Source organism: Ascidia mentula, chromosome 4, assembly GCF_947561715.1.
Source record: "Ascidia mentula chromosome 4, kaAscMent1.1, whole genome shotgun sequence".
Taxonomy (NCBI): Eukaryota; Metazoa; Chordata; class Ascidiacea; order Phlebobranchia; family Ascidiidae; genus Ascidia; species Ascidia mentula.
In genome coordinates, this window is record NC_138569.1 from 8,320,399 (window position 1) to 8,338,769 (window position 18,371).

General features: G+C 36.4%; 5 protein-coding genes across 5 annotated transcripts; 3 read left to right on the forward strand and 2 right to left on the reverse strand.

The window, feature by feature from the left end:
- Positions 1 to 878: 878 nt before the first annotated feature.
- LOC145897060 (T-complex protein 1 subunit delta-like) lies at positions 879 to 3,005 on the forward strand. Its single transcript, XM_082985224.1, has 4 exons — positions 879 to 1,513; positions 1,589 to 2,140; positions 2,288 to 2,518; positions 2,597 to 3,005. Exons 1-4 carry the CDS (start codon positions 947 to 949, stop codon positions 2,861 to 2,863), a joined length of 1,617 nt encoding a protein of 538 aa, XP_082841350.1. The 5' UTR covers positions 879 to 946; the 3' UTR covers positions 2,864 to 3,005.
- Positions 3,006 to 3,052: 47 nt separating this feature from the next.
- On the reverse strand, positions 3,053 to 4,575 carry LOC145897061 (uncharacterized). Its single transcript, XM_082985225.1, has 3 exons — positions 3,888 to 4,575; positions 3,629 to 3,815; positions 3,053 to 3,551 (listed from the first exon to the last, which is right to left on the reverse strand). The coding sequence occupies exons 1-3, from the start codon at positions 4,163 to 4,165 to the stop codon at positions 3,063 to 3,065; spliced, it is 954 nt and encodes a 317-aa protein (XP_082841351.1). The 5' UTR covers positions 4,166 to 4,575; the 3' UTR covers positions 3,053 to 3,062.
- A 9,926-nt stretch (positions 4,576 to 14,501) lies between these two features.
- LOC145899614 (proline-rich protein PRCC-like) lies at positions 14,502 to 15,424 on the forward strand. Its single transcript, XM_082988477.1, has one exon. The coding sequence runs from the start codon at positions 14,555 to 14,557 to the stop codon at positions 15,422 to 15,424; it is 870 nt and encodes a 289-aa protein (XP_082844603.1). The 5' UTR covers positions 14,502 to 14,554.
- A 273-nt stretch (positions 15,425 to 15,697) lies between these two features.
- On the forward strand, positions 15,698 to 16,726 carry LOC145899616 (tRNA-uridine aminocarboxypropyltransferase 2-like). The gene is made up of 3 exons (XM_082988479.1): positions 15,698 to 16,233; positions 16,292 to 16,420; positions 16,485 to 16,726. Exons 1-3 carry the CDS (start codon positions 15,706 to 15,708, stop codon positions 16,584 to 16,586), a joined length of 759 nt encoding a protein of 252 aa, XP_082844605.1. The 5' UTR covers positions 15,698 to 15,705; the 3' UTR covers positions 16,587 to 16,726.
- On the reverse strand, positions 16,710 to 18,153 carry LOC145899615 (ribosome biogenesis protein NSA2 homolog). The gene is made up of 7 exons (XM_082988478.1): positions 18,045 to 18,153; positions 17,881 to 17,948; positions 17,626 to 17,752; positions 17,420 to 17,563; positions 17,259 to 17,343; positions 17,031 to 17,125; positions 16,710 to 16,974 (listed from the first exon to the last, which is right to left on the reverse strand). Exons 1-7 carry the CDS (start codon positions 18,045 to 18,047, stop codon positions 16,714 to 16,716), a joined length of 783 nt encoding a protein of 260 aa, XP_082844604.1. The 5' UTR covers positions 18,048 to 18,153; the 3' UTR covers positions 16,710 to 16,713.
- Between the last annotated feature and the right edge of the window lie 218 nt (positions 18,154 to 18,371).

Genomic DNA, 18,371 nt, shown 5'->3' on the forward strand with positions numbered 1-18,371 from the left:
AAAGCTTCTCGGTACATCACTATAAAATACGCAGGGTATAGGCCCGAATCATCCCATTAGTCTAAAATTAGTCGTTAGACAGCGCACGTTAGCTGACACAATTAGCGATTTGAAGTGGGGAAATAGAACCTACTATCGCTCTATTGTTGGACGCTATCACTGTTTCGTATTCTATTTTGCTAATGGTCAACGGGCATATCTTTGGATGTGTATGCAATAATGATGACGATGAATAATACAGGATTAAAAGCCTCAAATATTACGTGGGAATGGCAAGTATTAGCCCGGGTCCACACTCACGCTTTGCGCCGGCGGATTCTTTGTTTGTTTGTCCCGAGCGTACGCCCGCACGCCGGCGTATAATAAAACAAACAAAGAATTCGCCGGCGCAAAGCGTTAGTGTGGGCCCGGCCTAAGAGCGCATAAAATGGGTCACAAATACATGGTATTCTTATATTTAGGCTAGAACAAGCTATTGCTGTAAATTTGTTCACAACATTGAGATAGCTCTGATAATAATTCTGTTGATCTTCTGTACACAAGCACTTGAGCACCAAATAGAAAAGTTCTGGAAAAGTCGAAATAGGTAGGGGTTATAGTCACAGCAGCATAGTTCAATTTAAAATTATTCATTTCCCTTAAACGCTCCTTATTTGAATTGGGTCATAATGTTTTTAAAATTGATTTATATAGGGTTTTGGTAACACGGCGGATACCATCAGATTGCGCATCCATGCATAACGAGGCATGGATTCTTCTGGACGTTTGCCGTTTGAAACAAACGTGCTGGTGTTGCTTTGGAGATGAAGTGTTGAAAAAATCGTAGAACCTTGCGCTGTTACTATCTTATTCTGTTTGTGTGCGTTTAAATAATATCATAACAATACATATTTTGTATGCGGTTAGGTTTATTTTTTTAGTAGTGTTTGTGGATCTGCTCATTAGTATGAAGAAGCCCGGTATGAAAACAAGCAAGGCGCCAAAATCTGGCAGTGCTGGTCTTTTTAGGGACAAAGATAAGCCCATCCAAATTCGACAAAGCAATATCCAGGCTGCCAAAGCTGTAGCTGATTCCATTCGTACCAGTTTGGGCCCAAAAGGAATGGACAAAATGATCCAGGATGAAAAGGGTGATGTTACAATTACTAATGATGGGGCAACGATTTTGAAGCAGATGAAGGTGCTGCACCCAGCTGCCAGAATGTTGGTTGAATTATCAAAAGCTCAGGATGTGGAAGCTGGTGATGGCACTACGTCAGTTGTTGTTATTGCTGGAAGTCTTTTAAATGCAGCATCAAAACTTCTGGGACGTGGAATTCATCCTACCACTGTTTCAGATGCATTTCAAAGCTGCGCAGCCCAGTCTGTGGAAATTCTTGGCAAAATTGCTCATCCTGTGGAGTTGTCAGATCATGCCACACTTCTCAAAAGTGCCAATACTTCTTTAAATTCAAAAGTTGTCTCTCAGTATTCTGGTGTTTTGGGACCAATGGCAGTGGATGCAGTATTGAAGGTAGAATACCATACCAGTATTTTTTGTTGATCACTTTTAATGAAATTACTTTAACTATTCTACCACTTTATTCAGGTTGTGGATCCAGCAGAAGATGGTAATGTGGATCTTCGTGATATTAAAGTAATTCCAAAACTAGGTGGAACAGTGGAAGACACAGAGTTGGTTGAGGGTCTGGTACTTAGTCAGAAAACCGTTTCTGGATCTGCTGGAGGTCTTCGGCGAATGGAAAAAGCTCGAATTGGTTTAATTCAATTTTGTCTGTCTCCCCCAAAGACTGATATGGAAAACCAGGTTGTTTTGTCTGATTACACACAAATGGATCGAGTTCTACGAGAAGAGCGTCAGTACACTCTCAATCTAGTCAAACAGATAAAGAAAGCTGGATGCAACGTTCTGCTCATTCAAAAATCTATTTTGCGAGATGCATTGAGCGATCTCGCTCTGCACTTTCTTAACAAAATGAAAATCCTTGTGGTTAAGGATATTGAACGAGAGGATATTGAGTTCATATGCAAGAGTACTGGCTGCAAGCCAATTGCAAGTATTGATCACTTCCAGCCAGATATGCTAGCAACAGCCGACTTGGTGGAGGAAGTTAATGTAGGCACTGGAAGAGTGGTGAAGGTAAGTAATAGAACTGGGTGCATTTTACCTTGTATAACTTGTATAATATCTGTGCCAATTTTTCCAGGTGTTATTTAAACAGTTAATTGTAAAACATAGTTGTAGTGTTAATTAAAAGATGTATACCTATTTTAAATTTTTGCTTAGGTCACTGGGTGTAGTGCTGGTGGCCGCACTGTGTCTATACTAGTTCGTGGCTCTAATAAGCTTGTACTCCATGAGGCTGACCGTTCTATTCATGATGCACTCTGCGTCATTCGCTGCTTGGTAAAAAAGAGGGCAATTATTGCTGGTGGTGGTGCACCAGAAACTGAATTGGCTGTTCAGTTAGCCCGATATGCACAAACCCTCAGTGGTATGGAAGCATACTGTTTTCAGGTAAGATTTATTGTTTTATTTTCCCAAAACCACTAACACTCTGCTATAAATATCTTAACTTTTCTGACACAATTTCAGGCATATGCTGAAGCCTTGGAGGTGGTACCATACACATTATCAGAAAATGCTGGTCTAAATCCTATTGCTACTGTCACTGAGCTAAGAAACCACCATGCAAATGGGGACTCCTCATCTGGCATAAATGTTAGAAAGGGTGGCATATCAGATATGAAGCAAGAAAATGTTCTTCAACCTCTTTTAGTGTCCACAAGTGCCATAGAGTTGGCAACAGAAACCGTTCGAAGCATTCTTAAAATTGATGATATTGTGAACACTCGTGGATGAGACTGTAATGATGTGTTTGTATGAAGTTCATTTGTTACACGAGGTTGTGAAGTTGATGTAGTCATGTGTTTCCATAACCAAATAAATGGCATGTATAAACTTGTGGTGATCTATATTAGTTCTGGTAGAATTGAAAAAAAACGTCTATGTTACAACATTAGTTTATTTGAGGAAAAGTCAACTGTCAAAATCTGGGAATTCACACGATTCTGTACACAAACATCCCATTTTTGTCATAATAGTTTATGCCATCTTTTGTAACAACTTCAAAGTCAGTTTCTGCAAAAATGACTTCATCTGCATCTCGGTTGTGTTGAATACCTAGTTCATCATCATATAGCTCTTCTTCAATCTCTTCCGAGTCTGTAGGCTCCCCATACAAGATATTGGCATGGTCATCCAGTTCAGACAAGTCTGTATTCTCCATTTCTAAATCTTCGGGGAAAAATTCTTCCATGGGTTTAGTGAAGTTGTTTGGTATTTTTTCTTGAAATCCCATAAACCACGAGTTTTCAATAGTGGGTGATTTAGTCGTATCTATTTTAGGCTCATTTCTAGTCTTATTTTCCTGATGAACTTCAGTTGATGGTTTGTATAATTGCAGTGAAGAACTGTTTGTATAGGTGTCTTTCGAGTCATCTTGCAGGAGGTTTGTTATGTTCTTTTGTTTCAGAGCAGAAGCAACAACCTAAGGTTACAAAACATAAGTTAAAACGAAATACATAATCCTCAAATATTACAATGCATTATATCTATATGAGTTACATCATAGTCCACATTTAGAGAAGCAGCAATTGCAGATTTGGTCCACTCTAATGGATTCTCTTCATGCAACAGTTTAATGTGGACAATTTGTTCCTTGGATAGCTTTATATTTGATTTCGGACGATCCACGTTCAAATGTTTCATACTCTTCTTCCATTCGTATATATTTCTCCGTCTTCGAGCTTCACTAAAACAAAATAGTTATTGGGTGAACCAATGACAAAAACAATGTTTTGTAGACAAAACAAAATATGTTTACCCAATTACTTTTTCCTTGTAATCTGGCACTTCATTGACTATGTTATTAACCAACGCATGGTTTTGCTTTCTTATAGTTTCGTCAACGAAGCCTGCATAAACGTCAGGGAGATTTTCCTTTTTAAAACGTTTAAAATATCGAAGACGGTTAAAATATTTTCCACCACGTCTTTGCTCGGTGATTGGCAAGATTTTAACTGCAACACACGTGTTGTGTTGTAGGGTTTGAAGATCGTTTTTAAAGAATGATAACGCAAGCCAAGCCCCACGTGCAGCCATTCTCAAACTTTGCTAACTTTGACAAGTGTCCACTGAACTGAATTTGTGGCGAGAGAACTGGGGAAAAAAGGTTATGACGACTCACAAGTTTTTTGCGACTTTTCAGTGGGCGAGCAAGGACTTGTGCTGTTAATGTTTTGTGGATTGTGGTTGTGTTGTGGAACTGACTGGAGGTGAGCAGAGCGGAGGTAACCATTCTGAGTAGTAGCCTAGGTAATGTAGGTTATCGCTAGTTGTTAGCTCAATTGCGTTTTAGTTGTTTATATTTTCTGCAATATCAAAAAATATCTCTTTTTCGAAACTCTGTTCAAACATTTCATCACATAGACATAGGCCAGATTGGAAAAAATGTCGTTGCGAAAATTTACCGATAATCCGCGCAATATTAATGAGCTAATGCATTAACAAACGAAAAAACGTTGCGATCGTCCGCGCAATTAACGATCGCCGTAACGAAATTCTCCGCGCAAAAAACAAACTTTCCAATCTGGGACATAGGGAGTGGTAGATGCTAAAGAACCACCCCACAGCTAGGTCGGCAATTGTGGTCATAGAAATCGTACAAATATGGGGTATATTGGTTTTGGGAAAGTGTAAACAAACACCTGTCAAATTAATTTGGTAGCATTATTTAAATATCAATTAATTTTTAATCATTTGCCGAACTAGCATCTGATGCCGAAATAACAGTAATACCTTGTAGGTCTCATGTAGGGATATCACGGAATGAACGGCGGGAAAGAAATCACGTGAACAAGGTCCTTTTTTGCAGCGTGCGATTGCGTTTGTGTGGTTTCATAAGAAAAGTTATTTGTATAACTGTACGTTGTTAGTATTCTTTATTTAATAATGCTTTTGTTAATTTAGAAATGGAGTTTAATTTTCACTCCGTACAATCGGTGGTGGTTAACCACCACCACCATCACCACCACCAGCAACAACCCAAAAAGGTAGGTGGAGAATTACTTGCATATTTTTTGTTGAAAAAATATACGTTTGACATAATTTTATGTTCACAGAAATTTGCAACGCGAAAAAGGTAAGAATAACACTTCTTTATACTAAAATTTTGGACGGCTATTGTTATGACACTAATACATGGTGTCAGTGTCCGATAGTAACACCCCTGAATGCAAAGATGTGCATTGGGTAATTGTTGAGTGCACCAGATAAAATTTAAAACCTCATGCACAAGATAAAGTTGAAGACAAGCATAGTTTTATTTTTGTGGTGGTGTCCACTGATTACCCCTTTATTTTAACTGAATATATTTTATAGATTCCTCGAAAAGGAGGAATTTTGCCGGCTGCAATCGTAAGATACTTGTTATACATGTTGCGTTTATTAACCAAATCTTTATGATGCCCATTAAAAACAAGTAGAAAAGTGTTGGTCTTGTTGTTGGGTTCTTAAACTGTGCAAGTTATGCTCAAAAATGAATTTTTTGGAAGAAATGCTGTCAATGAACAAGCCAATTCTGTGACCAATAATGTAATTGCCCTGATAGATTTTGAAATTGTGTGTCGCAAATGCCATGAGTGTTTGCAAGTGCATTACATCCAGAAATATTGGGAGCCAACTGAGATCGTAAACAAAGTATTGTTACTAAATTAATCACAGTTGAATCAAGTTTTTGCCAACCAACACACTTTTTTTAATTTAGTGAAAACAAGATCCCCAAAACATCGGAGTAAGTGGTGTCATTACTGTCATATAAAATAAGTTGACAAGTAAAGAATTTTATCTCATTTAATTTTTTACAGATGGGTCCCAGAAGAAATTTTCTGGAAGAGACATGTAAAAATACTAATCTTTATACTTATATATAACACTATTTAGTACGTGCATAAACACTATTTAATTCTGGTTATTGTAAGTCTATGTAGTGTGCTATTGGCTAATAACTACTAATCAGTTTTGTTTCTGTTTTAGAGGCAGACAGAGAAAGGAGCAAGTGTGAGTGAATATTCTTTCCTATTATTGTAGCATACTAAGCTATTGGTTTATAAATACTAATCAGTTTGTTTCTGTTTTAGAGTCAGGCAGAGAAAGGAGCAAGTGTGAGTGAATATTCTTTCCTATTATTGTAGCATACTAAGCTATTGGTTTATAAATACTAATCAGTTTTGTTTCTGTTTTAGAGGCAGACAGAGAAAGAAGCAAGTGTGAGTGAATATTCTTTCCTATTATTGTAGCATACTAAGCTATTGGTTTATAAATACTAATCAGTTTGTTTCTGTTTTAGAGTCAGGCAGAGAAAGGAGCAAGTGTGAGTGAATATTCTTTCCTATTATTGTAGCATACTAAGCTATTGGTTTATAAATACTAATCAGTTTTGTTTCTGTTTTAGAGGCAGACAGAGAAAGAAGCAAGTGTGAGTGAATATTCTTTCCTATTATTGTAGCATACTAAGCTATTGGTTTATAAATACTAATCAGTTTGTTTCTGTTTTAGAGTCAGGCAGAGAAAGGAGCAAGTGTGAGTGAATATTCTTTCCTATTATTGTAGCATACTAAGCTATTGGTTTATAAATACTAATCAGTTTGTTTCTGTTTTAGAGTCAGGCAGAGAAAGGAGCAAGTGTGAGTGAATATTCTTTCCTATTATTGTAGCATACTAAGCTATTGGTTTATAAATACTAATCAGTTTGTTTCTGTTTTAGAGTCAGGCAGAGAAAGGAGCAAGTGTGAGTGAATATTCTTTCCTATTATTGTAGCATACTAAGCTATTGGTTTATAAATACTAATCAGTTTTGTTTCTGTTTTAGAGGCAGACAGAGAAAGAAGCAAGTGTGAGTGAATATTCTTTCCTATTATTGTAGCATACTAAGCTATTGGTTTATAAATACTAATCAGTTTGTTTCTGTTTTAGAGTCAGGCAGAGAAAGGAGCAAGTGTGAGTGAATATTCTTTCCTATTATTGTAGCATACTAAGCTATTGGTTTATAAATACTAATCAGTTTTGTTTCTGTTTTAGAGGCAGACAGAGAAAGAAGCAAGTGTGAGTGAATATTCTTTCCTATTATTGTAGCATACTAAGCTATTGGTTTATAAATACTAATCAGTTTGTTTCTGTTTTAGAGTCAGGCAGAGAAAGGAGCAAGTGTGAGTGAATATTCTTTCCTATTATTGTAGCATACTAAGCTATTGGTTTATAAATACTAATCAGTTTTGTTTCTGTTTTAGAGGCAGACAGAGAAAGGAGCAAGTGTGAGTGAATATTCTTTCCTATTATTGTAGCATACTAAGCTATTGGTTTATAAATACTAATCAGTTTGTTTCTGTTTTAGAGTCAGGCAGAGAAAGGAGCAAGTGTGAGTGAATATTCTTTCCTATTATTGTAGCATACTAAGCTATTGGTTTATAAATACTAATCAGTTTGTTTCTGTTTTAGAGTCAGGCAGAGAAAGGAGCAAGTGTGAGTGAATATTCTTTCCTATTATTGTAGCATACTAAGCTATTGGTTTATAAATACTAATCAGTTTTGTTTCTGTTTTAGAGGCAGACAGAGAAAGAAGCAAGTGTGAGTGAATATTCTTTCCTATTATTGTAGCATACTAAGCTATTGGTTTATAAATACTAATCAGTTTGTTTCTGTTTTAGAGTCAGGCAGAGAAAGGAGCAAGTGTGAGTGAATATTCTTTCCTATTATTGTAGCATACTAAGCTATTGGTTTATAAATACTAATCAGTTTTGTTTCTGTTTTAGAGGCAGACAGAGAAAGGAGCAAGTGTGAGTGAATATTCTTTCCTATTATTGTAGCATACTAAGCTATTGGTTTATAAATACTAATCAGTTTGTTTCTGTTTTAGAGTCAGGCAGAGAAAGGAGCAAGTGTGAGTGAATATTCTTTCCTATTATTGTAGCATACTAAGCTATTGGTTTATAAATACTAATCAGTTTGTTTCTGTTTTAGAGTCAGGCAGAGAAAGGAGCAAGTGTGAGTGAATATTCTTTCCTATTATTGTAGCATACTAAGCTATTGGTTTATAAATACTAATCAGTTTGTTTCTGTTTTAGAGTCAGGCAGAGAAAGGAGCAAGTGTGAGTGAATATTCTTTCCTGTTATTGTAGCGTAGTATATAAGATTTCCTTTTATTTCTAGAAAGATGCAACAAGACCTGTAAGTATAGAATGTGTATTTCTCAGTATGCATACACTATGAGCTTTGCATCCGTAAGCAATACTGTTAAACATATCCAACTGTGTTAATATTGTAGATAATAAGCCAGGAGTTTCTGCTGAATGTGCAGAAGTATGTCAAATTTCTGTCAAATAATTCTGCTGACTAATATTTTCTGTATTTTGTAGGAGGATGATCAGACAACTGTAAGTGCAACAAACATTCTGCGAAGTTTTTGTGTTTTTTATTGGAAAAGTTCTCACATTTTTTTATTGTTTTACAGAAAAAAACATCAATAAATCAGATATGATTTACTTATGGGTTGTGATTTGCAACTATTAAACAATATGTTAGTGTTAGTTAGTCGATGTTTGCACAGGATTTCCAACCACGGCTAAGGGAGCCATCCTGCATGTGGTCGTTGGGCATTTTTGATAACCCAGAAGCCTCGCCAGTAGCCATATCAAACTGGGTATTCAATGACCAGTTTGTTCACATAATTGCGTTTAAAAGCGAATAGGCTAATCGGCAACCACACAAAGCGTTAACGGTCAACCACATTCATACATAAGGGGAGTTTAATTTTAATCAGAAACTCAAACCCTGTGCAGAACGTTGAGCCTTTTCAGACTTATTTGGTTGGTTGACCACACTTGTGTTCAATAGGCCATTGCCCTTGCACAATAATTGATGTATTTATAAAAAAAATGATATTTACACTGGACAAACAAAGTATTTATCGTCCTTCGCATATTCTAGTGAATAATCAATACACTTTATGTGAAACCATTGTTTGCATCGAGTGCATTCAATCCAAACAACTTCTGAAGAGTCAACACCTTCATCTTTGCATGATTTACAAATGCCTTTCTTTGTTGTATTATCAAGACATTTGCCAGCAATACAGTTTAGGATTTGCAATCTATAACTTTGAACAGAACCATTTTGTTGTAAGCATTGTCCTGTTGCTAGCCGTTTTGCATACATACAAATCAAAACTCCACAACTAGATCCATCTGGCTGCTGTTCTCTTTCAGGAGTCACCACAGAAGCAATATTCCAACCAAACTTGACAGCTAAAAGATAATTAACCATCTTTTTTGCAGTGGAAACATAATGGTCATCCTTGCAAGGCATTGTCATTGGATTAATGTAAAGCAGTGTTCTCCTTTGGATATCAACCACTAGTAGTACCCAGTGACAACCATCAGGGTTCCAGGGAATGAAAATAACCTTTTTTTGCTGTAATTTAATACCTTCCCAAATCTTTTTAATTGAAACTCTTCTTTGCAATGCTTGAGCTACAGTTGAACAGACATACATGGTGTGTTTATACATGCAAGTTAATTGCCATAGGTAACTGTTGATAATTTCATCGTACAGCCAACCTACATTAAATCGATTGTCATGCTTTTGCAAAACACACACTTCATGTGCAGGCAATGCATCATCAAGCGATTTCAATTCTAAAAATGAGCTTGAATGAGGTCCGTTTTTCAAAGGCTTCTTCATTGGATTATAATTTTTAATAAAGCCAGTTATGCTCTTATTCCCACTGGTTTCAGGACACTGAGGCTCCTTCATCATAGGTGAATTGCAAAATGAGGACTGAAATGTAAAACTTTCACTGTTTTTTTGTTTTTTCTTTTTGTCCTGATTACACACAGGAAAGAGTGTGCTAACTTGGTGCAACGGTTGCATCATATTTGCATACTTTCCCACACGAGAGGCAAATGGATTTGGTTTGGGTCGCTTACGCGGCAGTTCATCATGAGAACTTTGTGAAGGTATCGGTACTTTCCTTTTTCTTCTTAAGGATGTCAGTTTTGATGATTGTGTTATTCTCAAGCCAGCATCAATGGAACATGCCTTAGAAAACTCGTCAATAATTGCTTGAACATCTGAACATCCTTTTTCCAATACTTGCTCTGAAGTCACGTCATATGACACATCTGACAAAGATTTTATCAGGTCAACAAATTTTCTATGTGTTTGTTCGTAACTTTTAGGGTCATCTATTTTCTTGTTGTTTTCAGAATCAACTTGCGAAGTAGGGCTGTTGACAGCGGGTACTTTTAATGTTGTTGGTGAGTCAACAATTTCTTTAACATGCATATCATGGGAACCAGTTTCCGGAGAGATTTGGTCCACAACAGCAGGATCCAAAACCATGTACACTGAGCTGTGGTACCACTCAGGTAGGCTATACCAACCAACATCTGAAAACTTGTTAAAAACTGCAAACATGTGCTTGCATGGTAAAAAATGTAGTGTAAAATCAATGCATGTGCATTTTGGAAATTCACTACCACTACCCAGTTTTACATTGTACACTTCACATGTGGAACTGCTCACCACAGTAAACACATTGTCTCCTATTCTACAAATTTTACTTTCCTCAACATTCACAGACTCTCCTATACGTTTAATACAATGTTGCACCACCTTCTTTGGTCGATTTTGTAGATAGGTGGGAATGTTTTTGTTGTAACTTCTGTAATTGCTTGATGACCGTAAATTTTCTTGTTTGTATCTACAAAATCAGTCTTGTGACTTAGGTTTAGTACTAAAACACAATAACTTACTTGTTCCAACCGTTTGGCAGAAATTCCTTGTGTAAAATAGTAATTAGGCCAGACAGGGACTTGTCGGTCCTAAATCTGACATGACATTCTTTCAAAACACGATTTTGTCTCTCCACACCATTGTTTGTGCGAATGAGAACCTTCAACTGATCGGCTCGATGCAACCACAACCATCGCTAAAATATGTTTTAGGTTTATTTTACATTTATTCTGCTTGTTGCCACATACCTTTTTTTCTTTTAGCCAAATATTAGTGAAGTACTTCTGCAGTTTTAAATTATTTTTCCAATGTGTACTTGACTGCAAGAGCCACAATGCTTTTTCGTAGCTCTCTTCACATTCAGCACTTGCTACATTTCTCATTAGTGAAAGCACTTCATCCTTATCTTGGCCAACATTATTGTCAGACTTTCTTACCCATCGTTCCCATGCCTGTTCTCGATGGAAATCACAAATAAGGACATTTGTATCTGTAAGCACGCTTGTTTAGTATACATATTTATCTAAACATGCAATGCACAAACCTGCAAAGACACTTTCAATCGCATGTATTTCTGCTTCACATTTGTCAACCATAAAATAGTTTGGTTTCCAAGAAGGTGCCCAAGTTTTTAAAATGGACAATGCCTCCTCAATGTCCATTTGTCGCTCATTTTGTGTAATAAAGCTGGCCACAACTTGGTAACCAACATTTGATTTCACACAAAGAAAAAATAGTGGAAGAGCATATTTGGATGTTTTGTAGGTAGCATCCAGTAAACAAATATCTTGCCCATATCGAATTAGTAAATTGCGCTGCCAGGCAAACTGGTGAACAAACAACAGAGTTTTTTCTGATTTAATTACTGGTGCTGATTCCCCATCACCAACAACATCGGGTTCATTGCCGGCAACATATGGACGAAAATAAATCTTGTCATCCAAATCACCATCTCTATTCCATTCATCAACCAAACTTTGGACATTGGTTTGATCAATCTTTGCCAACCTGTATTTTGTAAAAGCTCGGTAGTAATGGTTTCGCACATCCTTTTTGGTAGGATAAAATCTCCTATTTGAAAGGTCGGGTCCATCTTCACTTTTGAAGAGTTCATGGGCTACGTAGTGTTTTAATACTCGCAAAATTTCCTCAACACTGTTTACCCCTTCGGTGACCAGTTCATCAATTTTGGCAATTAACCTTTGATCAATAGGTTGTAAAAATCCGGCAGCCTTAAAACAAATTGATTGAAAAAATTATGTCAATATTATTCATTATTCCAAAACTTGTACACACTTCCCCAATCACATGGCCTGAATGATCGTCATCCCTTGGAAAGAGAATGCTGCAAGCCAGTTCTTTCACCAACTGTACATCATTGATCATTAATAGATCTTTAATGATGATGCTTATCTTGCTCTTAATAAATTCATCTTTGATGGATGACTATAAAGAAGGAATATGGATTATTGGATAGAAGTTGTTCTGTTTAAACACATTATACTGTTTAACAATGCAACATTGTTAAAAAACAACAAACCTGAAACTGCGGAAATTTCATAATTTCTTGAACAAATATAATTGCTTTGCAATTCTTTTTCTTCGTTCCTTGCACACACAACCTCTTTTTTAAAGGATTAGGGTGATCTTGCAACTTAACATAATCTGTTAGTATATCAAAAGTGCTTTGTCGTCACAAAATTTACTTGTTTAGGAACAGCTGAACACTTTTCTTTCTTCTGTTTGTTATGATCTTTTCCCTGGTGACATTCTAAAGTCAAACTTCTTAAAATAATGTACGGAATTTGAGAACATTTGTCCCAAAATATTCGACTTTTGGATGTATCTGGAAAAAAGCACTTTCTTGCAATCACTAATTACATAATGGTTTTTGATACTTTCATCAACATACCATATTCTTTCCTTTTTTTTATAATAAACTTGGTTATTGTTGAAACCTCAAACTTTTCTATAAGTCTGTAAGCTTCATTCACTGAAGAAACCCACTGTGAGATTTCAGTATTAAAAATTATAGTACAAATAAAAATTCTAACTACCTATACCTTTCGCTTGCCACTGTTTAAACAGTCCAACTCATTGGTACTCGTAATCTAAAAACATAATGTACATCTGTAGTGGTGCCTACTTGAAAGTAGCAAGACAACTATGCAAACCATTTCATTAGCTGGTTTTTCCGTCTCAAATTTGACTTTAACAAGCTGTGTACAAAAACCTTCTTCCTGCAACAAATCTGCATCTTTGGAAGAAAGGCGATTTCTAATCTCTTTGCTTGCCGTTGCAACTAGGAACTCTGTACCCTAGTATTATAAACACAAAAGCAGAGACGTGTATGTACATACTATAAGTATCGTTAAATAAACAGACAAGTGAAATTTGTGTGTAGATATTAAGTTCATCAAATATTGCATATAATTTATACCATATTTTTGTACTCCTGTAAATGCAGTACATGTGAAATTGTCACTAAATACTGGCATTGAAAATGTTGGCAAACTGAAGTTCTGTCAAAATGCCAAGATGTTTTCCAGCACTCCTCCTGAACAACTACATATGGAATGCCTGTAGTATCATTCCAATGTACATGCCATTTATGTGCATCTGCATTACAGGCAAAATTATCATTTGTATCATGTGCTATTCTGGCCACCATTTCACTCTTGAGCATGACATTACATAGAAAATAACACAACATTGTAAATTAATTCCACAAGAAGAGGTCCTACTAAAATGAACAATTAATATTGCCACAAACCAAAAACTTTGACTTTTGAATCCTTCAATTTCAGTTTTAAGGAATTTACAAAGTGTTGCATGGAGTTCCATGCCTCCTGCCTTGTCTGAAACCACTTAAGCCAGAACAAAAAAAATGGTTTAAACTTTTTTTAATGTACCCTACCTACATCATTGTTGACCAACCTTTATAACTGTGTTTGTAGACATAAAATCCGCCATTTTAAAGCCCATCACAGGTACATAGCTGTAACAAAGTTTACGGACATGCTTACAGGGGTTACAACATTTCAAAAAATCCTTCGAAAAATCTCACCACGACTGTTTCATGCTTTCGTGAAAAATCTTCTTGGGCATATGAATACAGTTTCTGAAATGGCGTCTTTCCCTGGAATCAAAGCAATCAAACTCATTGAAAAAAAAATTTATACTTACAACTTGATCCATGACTCCAACAAATCCACACAAACGCAATCGCACGCTGCAAAAAAGGACCTTGTTCACGTGATTTCTTTCCCGCCGTTCATTCCGTGATATCCCTACATGAGACCTACAAGGTATTACTGTTATTTCGGCATCAGATGCTAGTTCGGCAAATGATTAAAAATTAATTGATATTTAAATAATGCTACCAAATTAATTTGACAGGTGTTTGTTTACACTTTCCCAAAACCAATATACCCCATATTTGCACGATTTCTATGACCACAATTGCCGACCTAGCTGTGGGGTGGTTCTTTAGCATCTACCATAGGGAGTGGGACAATAGTATTTAAACTTGATTTAGAATTTACCTTGAACCATGCAAATGGGGTACATGTGCTTTACTGGATTCCTATTTGGGTGTTATTTAATACTTTGTTTCAAATAAAGTAAATTATTTACCTTTTTGAGTTTTTGTAAGTATAAGGGAAATTTATGTGCTAAAACAAGTGCTTATTACAAGAAACTATGTCGTTGGGTCTGTCAATGTATGACAGTTCTAGCGAGTCAGATGAAGAAGCTACAAATACTCCAGTAAAGCCCACCAAACGAGAAAAGGTAAAAATTATTGTTCCCAAAATCAAGCATACCTCTTCAGATGAAGATGAGCCTGAGACAAAGAGGGCAAAAACTTTTTCAGAACGGTCTTCCGAAAGATCCGGTTTGTTTTCAAAACTTCCAGCACCAAGAAATTCAATTGGTATGGGAAAGCAACCAAACAGACCATTGATCCCTCATGTTTTTAGCAAGCCCAAACCTGAAAAACAAACTCCATCAAAAACAGTCACAAATGACCAGAGTGATGACAGTGACCTGTCCGATTCAGAAACTAATTTTTTTTCCTATGTAAAGAAAGTTGAAGTTCCAGATGAGCTGGTGGAAGAACCAGAAGAGATAGCAAATACAATTAATCCAACAGTGAATGAAATTTTGCTTGAGCCACCTCCTCCACCCCCACCTGAAGAACCTCATTCTACCCAAACTGTTGTTGCTGAAAACTTCCCACCTGGACCAAACCAGCAATGGAGGCAGGATGAACAGTTTTTGAGGATTCAAGGAAAGAAAAACCGCAAGGAAAAGGTGGAATTTATTGATGTTAATGCAGACTCTGCTTTGGAAGGCAACAAGGAACTGCTTTTGAAGTCCATTTCAGAGGAAAAAAATTTGAACAGGATGTCGCATGGCAAAACGAAAGATGGGCCTTCAGCATTAAGCAAGCGAAAGCACCAAATGTCATACCTGATTCACCAAGCCCAGGCCAGAGAGATTGAATTGAAAAATGCTTGGGCATCAGGTAGAGAAGCAAGAAAAGCTGCAAGAATGAGATATGGATTTTGATGATTCCTTTCTGTTGTTTTTCCACCCGATAAACTGTCAAAATGTGGCATTTGTATTTTACCAACATGCAACTGATTGTTATACATTTTATTTTAAACTATGTAATAGAATTTGAGCAGAAGTTGTGGGTTGTAATTGACCGTCTACTGCACCAGTGGAGGTGGAACAAATTTGTACTAATTGCACTTTGTTCACCATATTTTAAAATAAAAAGGTCATTTGATATTTCCAAAATATAACCAATTTCTAGTATATTCTATTGTTTTGTAACAACTGTTTAAATGGAAGATGAAGGTAGCTTTCTGGAAACGTTTTCGGACCTGACATTTAATCCAAAAAAGAGAAGAGTTATCTGTTCTGGATGCAGGTACAATAATATGCCATGCACATTGTGTGCACATATACAAGTGTTTTTTTTCAGGCGTCCCATCACTGTGTGTTTATGCGAGCATTTGCCAAAGGAACAATTAAACATTCGAAGAACATCGCTGTACATTTTACAGCACCCAAATGAGGAAAGTCGCCCCTTGAACACAGTTTCTATTTTGAATGCATGTTTGACAGATGGTACATGCACAGTCTACAAAGGCAAAAAGTTTACTGAGCAAAGCTACCCAGGATTACATGAAACTTTAAAAGAACACAATACATTCCTTCTTTTCCCAGTGGATGATGCACAAAATATTGAGGACATTGTTACTAAAAGCAACCACTGTGACCAACATTATAACATTTTGTTACTGGATGGAACATGGAAGCAAGCTTCCTCTATTTATGCCCAAAATAAATTTTTGAAAAAACTGAAAAAGGTGTGATGCATTGAAATATCCAAAGAATATGTTGATTACTCCAGTAATGTTTTTTTAGGTTAAATTAAGGATTACCACAACCAGTGAATATGTAATACGGACGCAACCAAGTGATAGCAGCCTTTCTACATTGGAATGTGCTGCTATAGCACTGTCACACACTGAACAAAATGACAGCATTAAACAGGTATACAAATTGCATTAAACGAAATACACATTGTTTCCACATCTTGACACTTATTTCTTTGCAGGCTTTACTCAAACCATTGCGAGCTTTGTGCAAGTATCAGTTGGATCATGGAGCTGTTGTCCATCACAGTAAAGAATATGTTGCAAAATATGCCAATAGTTAAATACATCATGTGGATTTTATGTGGTGTTTAGTGGTACTCAACAAAACATTTTTGATTGTGCTGGTCTAGATTACCTCTTGAGACAAATTCGAAACAAGATGTAATTGCAATACTGTATTTAAGTTTTCTAGACAAGTAAAACGGCATTAATGCAACCATCATTTTCTGGGTTGTTAGTCACTTGAGCAAACTTTCCCCAAATTACTTTTCCACCTTGTGTTACAAGTCCAAGTTCACTGACATTAACTTCAAGAACAGTTCCTTTGGTAATGACTCCAAGTGAAGTGTACATTGTTGAAGATGGATTCTTTTTTACTCCGATAATTGGTAAACAAAATGTAGCTTTTAATTCCGGATGTGTGACATGAGCCTTTTTAAACCGCAGTGCCTACCAAAATGTTTGGTTAATGCAAAAGCTATTTATGGATCACAAGCAAGTTTTACCATTGGTCGAATAAATCTCTCATATTTTGGGGGTTTTCTTGTGAAGTTGTCAGGCACGTAACATACTTTGGTACACATACGCTTCCATGCCTTCTCTGTAAAATTTAGTGTAAGTTTGATTCAAGTGGTTACAAGCCAATTATTTCCAAGCTTGCACAAAAATTCAAAAGTCGCCAGACAAATACAAACCATTTCACAGATGGGAATCAATGAACAGTCTTCACTTACTTTTTCTTTTTCCAGTTGTGATAACTCGAAACACTTCTGCTTCACTCTGTGCTCTAACTTTTGGCAAGGGCACTTCCCATTTTCCCTGTTTATAAACATATCTTTTGTAAGTAAGAAACTTGGAGCAGAGCAAAGATAAAGACAGAAATGTAGCAACTTACAGCTTTTTCTTTTCGTTTTTGTTTGATCATATTTGAAAGAACTTTTGCTCGGCTCTGACCCTCACGATCCAGAAGGTACGCAGGAACTGCACCGTCTGGGGTTTTCTCATCATCTTTTTGTTTGGAATTTCGTTTTTCATGCATCTGATTTCAGGATGATTTAAAATTACAAAGTATTAGACGAGTACATAAATAACCATTTGTACCTTAATTGTTTTTTTCATTTGAATCTTTTCATGGTGCCGTTGTTTGTTAAATAGTTTGGCTTTAAGACCAATCAACTTCTTTGCTCGTTTAGCACGAATATGAGCACCTCTTGCCTCCTTTTTCCGTCTGTATTTTTTTTATGAAGAACGTCGGATTAGAATACTTATAGGCCTTGAGGCCTATTACACATAAGTTATGTACCTCCGGAGGTTACATCCATACAACAATAAACGCCTAACAATTGTAAGTCATACTTGCGTTCGTGGAAGTCCAATCGGTATCCATGTCGCTTGCGATGAAGTTCAATATGTTCGTTTTGCGGCTAAATCGTCAAACAAGACAGAAAATTATAAATCATAGTTTGTACAATTGGAAAGTATAATTGCTACCGTCAACGTCAAAAATCATGTGCACTTACCATTATGTATTCTTCGCATTTACTTTTGCACGCCGACTTGGAAATTTACTCAAGATCTACGGATCGGAAAATGCCAAATTCACATATGCGTGGAGCACGTTGTTCACATACACCGGGGTTAAATCTCCGACAAATCGCACTTATATATACGAAAAACGTTATGGGAATTTGTCATGCATTACGAAAAATTACCCACTGAAATGTATTAAACACCACATATACCAGGTGAAACATTTGTTTATCCTATGTCATACGATTTTTTGTTTCTCTGCAACACAAAAATCCTGCGTAGTGCTACAATACGAGGTCGATGCGACCCCCCAGACC

What these genes read in the sequence shown, in the direction of transcription:
- LOC145897060 (XM_082985224.1), top strand. Translation starts at nt 947, where the DNA reads ATGAAGAAGCCCGGTATGAAAACAAGCAAGGCGCCAAAATCTGGCAGT. An exon ending in CAGTGGATGCAGTATTGAAG is followed by an intron (nt 1,514 to 1,588) that starts GTAGAATACCAT and finishes CACTTTATTCAG; the next exon opens with GTTGTGGATCCAGCAGAAGA. An exon ending in TGGAAGCATACTGTTTTCAG is followed by an intron (nt 2,519 to 2,596) that starts GTAAGATTTATT and finishes ACACAATTTCAG; the next exon opens with GCATATGCTGAAGCCTTGGA.
- LOC145897061 (XM_082985225.1), bottom strand. Translation starts at nt 4,165, where the DNA reads ATGGCTGCACGTGGGGCTTGGCTTGCGTTATCATTCTTTAAAAACGAT. An exon ending in TACAAGGAAAAAGTAATTGG is followed by an intron (nt 3,816 to 3,887) that starts GTAAACATATTT and finishes ATTTTGTTTTAG; the next exon opens with TGAAGCTCGAAGACGGAGAA. An exon ending in CTCTAAATGTGGACTATGAT is followed by an intron (nt 3,552 to 3,628) that starts GTAACTCATATA and finishes TTGTAACCTTAG; the next exon opens with GTTGTTGCTTCTGCTCTGAA.
- LOC145899614 (XM_082988477.1), top strand. Translation starts at nt 14,555, where the DNA reads ATGTCGTTGGGTCTGTCAATGTATGACAGTTCTAGCGAGTCAGATGAA.
- LOC145899616 (XM_082988479.1), top strand. Translation starts at nt 15,706, where the DNA reads ATGGAAGATGAAGGTAGCTTTCTGGAAACGTTTTCGGACCTGACATTT. An exon ending in TTTTGAAAAAACTGAAAAAG is followed by an intron (nt 16,234 to 16,291) that starts GTGTGATGCATT and finishes ATGTTTTTTTAG; the next exon opens with GTTAAATTAAGGATTACCAC. An exon ending in AAAATGACAGCATTAAACAG is followed by an intron (nt 16,421 to 16,484) that starts GTATACAAATTG and finishes ATTTCTTTGCAG; the next exon opens with GCTTTACTCAAACCATTGCG.
- LOC145899615 (XM_082988478.1), bottom strand. An exon ending in TTGGACTTCCACGAACGCAA is followed by an intron (nt 17,753 to 17,880) that starts GTATGACTTACA and finishes AAAAAAATACAG; the next exon opens with ACGGAAAAAGGAGGCAAGAG. An exon ending in AAATGAAAAAAACAATTAAG is followed by an intron (nt 17,564 to 17,625) that starts GTACAAATGGTT and finishes TCCTGAAATCAG; the next exon opens with ATGCATGAAAAACGAAATTC.